The sequence below is a fragment of the Frieseomelitta varia genome, unplaced genomic scaffold, assembly GCF_011392965.1.
Source record: "Frieseomelitta varia isolate USP_RPSP 00005682 unplaced genomic scaffold, Fvar_1.2 scaffold_438, whole genome shotgun sequence".
NCBI lineage: Eukaryota > Metazoa > Arthropoda > Insecta > Hymenoptera > Apidae > Frieseomelitta > Frieseomelitta varia.
The window spans coordinates 872-4,706 of NW_025110188.1; the positions used below are offsets into that span (position 1 = coordinate 872).

The following is a 3,835-nucleotide window of genomic DNA, read 5'->3' on the forward strand; positions in this document are numbered from 1 at the left end:
TCAGAATTAATTTAATTTAACTTGACAAATAATCTTACTTCGTTTTAAGATTTAATATAAAATTTAATTGCAATAAACGCAGTAAATGTGCCAATATATCAAATATATAAATATATAAATATATTACGTTAATGCATAACTAAAATATGAGTTAAATTGTTGTCACTGGATGGCAATGGTTTTTCAAATTTGAAGGAAACGACCCCTAATATATCAGAGTGACACAATACTCTCGTAACGAATTATAAATTATGTATATTTTACGCTGAATTGTGACAAAATTCTAACTTGATATTGCAAAGGATATTTTATCAGTAGTGTAATGCCTTATCCATCGAGTGACGAACGTTTACAAAAATGTTCTCACCTTCAATAAAGATTATTATTTTTCGTTTGATAGAAACGTGTTTGATAAAAGCTCGCACGTCAATCAGGATATAAGAACAAAACAACACGCTGGTGTTCCAACGATCGATTCATATATACCACTAGTTGCATCGATGGCGTATCATCGTCAATAACTTGTTAAATATCACACGTTGAAGGTGATGGTGCGCCAACTCATAATAACAGACACACACTGGTGCATTATAATTACACATTTTTATTTATCGATCCTAAGAGCAGGCAAACAGATTACATCTGTTACGCTAGTAATAGACTTGGTGATTGATCAAAGTCATTTCGAAATATCCAATCTTATATTTTATTCTGTGAAGCTATTTCACTGAGCAGAGCTCTATAGTTTCATCAAGATACATGGCTCGGAACGCTTCGAGTCGAACTCTCTGGGGAACGCGAACGTTTTTAAAATTTAAGGAATATAAATTATTGAGAAATTTAAGATTATTGAAAGTGATATTTGTATTTCGAAACGGTCGATTAATTATTGAGCACGATGCGATATCTACGAACGTTTCTCGTTATATTTCCGATAACTGATTTATCAGGAATTTTGGTATTAAGGTATTGATAAGAACGTTGATTGTTTTACAACTTTGTGATAATATTACTAATTCTATCGGGCTACTCGGTCTATGAAACTTATCGTTATCGCCAGATAACAGATAAATAAATGCCACATTCAAATAAATAAATATAGCGGTGCTTTTCTAAACAATTTTATTATCAAAGAAAAATAGCATAATTGTGCTTTACCACGTTATTTTTAGAATTATTTATTTAAAAAAGACAATACGACGAACAGTGCTGCGTTGGATTTAAAAATTTCTAACACTCGTAATACTTCACAATATTACTATACTGTCTTGCAAAGGTTATTTTACAATTTAAAATTATTTTGTACGAATTACTTTACACAGTTATTTTTTGTACTTTTTACACAATGTTTGTAATTATAATAACGTGTTAACGTTCAACTAAACTAACAGGTTTGTTAACAGCAACAATAATGCTACCAATCCTACCATACTGGCTGCAATGTTACCACCTGGAAAAAGATTATAATATACATTAATATATTATAAATAAATTTATAAACAAGTATACGTAAATATAAATTAATATTTTGCTCATTTCATTCGACACGATAAAATACTCGAGAGAGATATATTAAATAAAAAGTGTCGCGACCAAGTTTCAACTTCTTTTTTGACGCCATGCTTTCAAATACAACAGAGACAACGCGGTTAAAGAATTCAGCAGCATGCTTTAGAAAAAAATTAATATAAACCACCGATAAATTAGTTTTGATAATTTTTAAAGGTTAATGTTTTTATTGAACAAAGTTTAATAATACAGTAGTTCCCACTTGTGCTACCAATTCTTGGAACTATCCCCACCACAGACGATGTATATGAATAGACCTCGCATACAATGTATTTTTTCGGCCACGATTTCAAGGTTTTCTCGGGACCTTATTACCATTTTCGTGTCACATCCTGTCATACCGATTCAGGCAGGTTTTGCACCGCAGCACTACCAGTGACGAGAATTAAAATTAAAAAATATGGACAGTGTTGCCAAATCTTGTTTCGAGAATTATTTATTGAACTGAGCACGATGGCACGAAGGAATATAACGATTTAAAACGTGAACACGATATTTCGGCACATTATGACTGTTTGGGACCAATCTTAGGCAAATATCACATTAAATAACAAACACATATCCAATTTATATGTATTACATATAAATACATATAAATCATATACATATAATTTAATTTATAATTTAATAACTGTATACGTATAATTTATATGTATTATACAATCATAGAATCATACTACGTGTATTGTTCATTTAATTAATACCGATGAAAACGTAAGAAGCCCTTTATTCGAAGTTTCCAGTTTGACGATAATTATTTAGTGACAACTACTCTTACAGCGGAATTTCAATAAATTTTCGAGAAATTTAGATCAATTACAATCATTTGACAATCATTGCTTCATCACTTGATTTATTGTTTTGTCTAAGTTTAAAAGCATATATTAAATTTAAAATATTTTCTCTGTATTCAGTTTAAAAATGTTAAAAATGTTAAAAATGTTAGATTTCTTTACAATCAAACAATACTGAATTTAGCTACACGTGCCTATCGGTACAACAGTTGATGCTTCCTTTCGGTACCAACACATTACACCTCGTAAGTCCCCTACTGTGGACACTTAAGAAGCCACTACTGTACCACGATAAAAAAATTACCAACGTAGAAGCTAACGACATTACTAATGCTCTACTACGATAAGAAATATCGTTATTTCTTGTTTTTTTTTTCTCTCTGTTTTCTTCTGCGAAAATATTTCAGATAGTGACCCTGCAGACACGTTTTATCGCGGTGTGCAATCGGAGAAATTGCAACGCAACTTGGACTGGAGGCATGCGAGCAGCAGTCTCGAGAAAGGTAATTGCGAGCATATTATTATTTTACCGCATAGGGGAGTGTCACGTGCGAGCCAAAAAAACTACCGGTTAAAGCCTCGACCCCTCCCTCCTCCACCATCCTGTTTTTCCTCGATCGTTGCGAATCAAATTCATGGTGGGAAGGCGTTCTAATCGGCCACGAGTCAAGGTTACTTACCGTTGTAAAGTTCACACACTGTGTGATTTCGTTGAATGTAATCCCGATCGCATGCGCACCGATCGTTCATGCAGACCACCCCGCCTTTGGAATCCGTGTAACATTCCCCGAGATTCCGACAGCGCATGCCGAGATCTGAAACAGTTCCAGTAAACAGGAATATTTTTTCACCAGCTTTATACCGTTGAGAGAAGAGAAACGCACGTTGATCTCGCGCGTGAAACTATCATCGAGAAGCGCAATCTTATCTTATTACCAACAGAGTTTATTCTCCGTCTTGATGTAAGTTTTAAAAATCCAGCCTGTAGTTTAAAAATCTACCCCTCAATGAATTGTAAAATATATTTACAGAGTAACTGGCGATAGAATATTTGTAATTCGACGGCGAAGTATTTTCATGTTCGATTGCCATTCGTGGAAGTGAGAAGTTATCGCTTTTATCTGTCATCGACAGGTCACGCGGGGCACGTGAATGTCGTTCGTCGCTGCTTGCGTTTGCAATCGAGGAGATGCCGCGGAAATGCGTGATTACTTGTCCGTGATTATTTTCAATGTCATATTAAAATCACTAATACCTTAATTGCAAGATAAATGAAATTTATCTCGAGTAAGAAATTTTGCTGGAAATTGATTAATTGAAATTCTAAGTGATACTTTTGTTTATAAAAGAAATTTTGCTAGAAACTAATAAAATTCTAGGTGATATTTTTATCTATAAAAGAAATTTGCTAAAAACTCATTAATTAAAATTCTAGGTGATATTTTTATCTATAAAATAAATTTTGCTAGAAA

At 33.0% G+C, this 3,835-nt stretch overlaps 1 protein-coding gene across 1 annotated transcript in view; it reads right to left on the reverse strand.

The window, feature by feature from the left end:
- Positions 1 to 682: 682 nt before the first annotated feature.
- The window catches only part of LOC122532139 (protein draper-like), a 9,763-nt gene continuing 6,610 nt past the window's right edge, over positions 683 to 3,835 (reverse strand). The window contains exons 12-13 of the mRNA XM_043660653.1: positions 3,044 to 3,178; positions 683 to 1,450 (exon numbers count right to left, since the gene is read on the reverse strand). Of these exons, the coding sequence (XP_043516588.1) occupies positions 1,380 to 1,450; positions 3,044 to 3,178 (206 nt within the window). The 3' untranslated portion in view covers positions 683 to 1,379. The remainder of the gene's footprint in view (positions 1,451 to 3,043; positions 3,179 to 3,835) is intronic.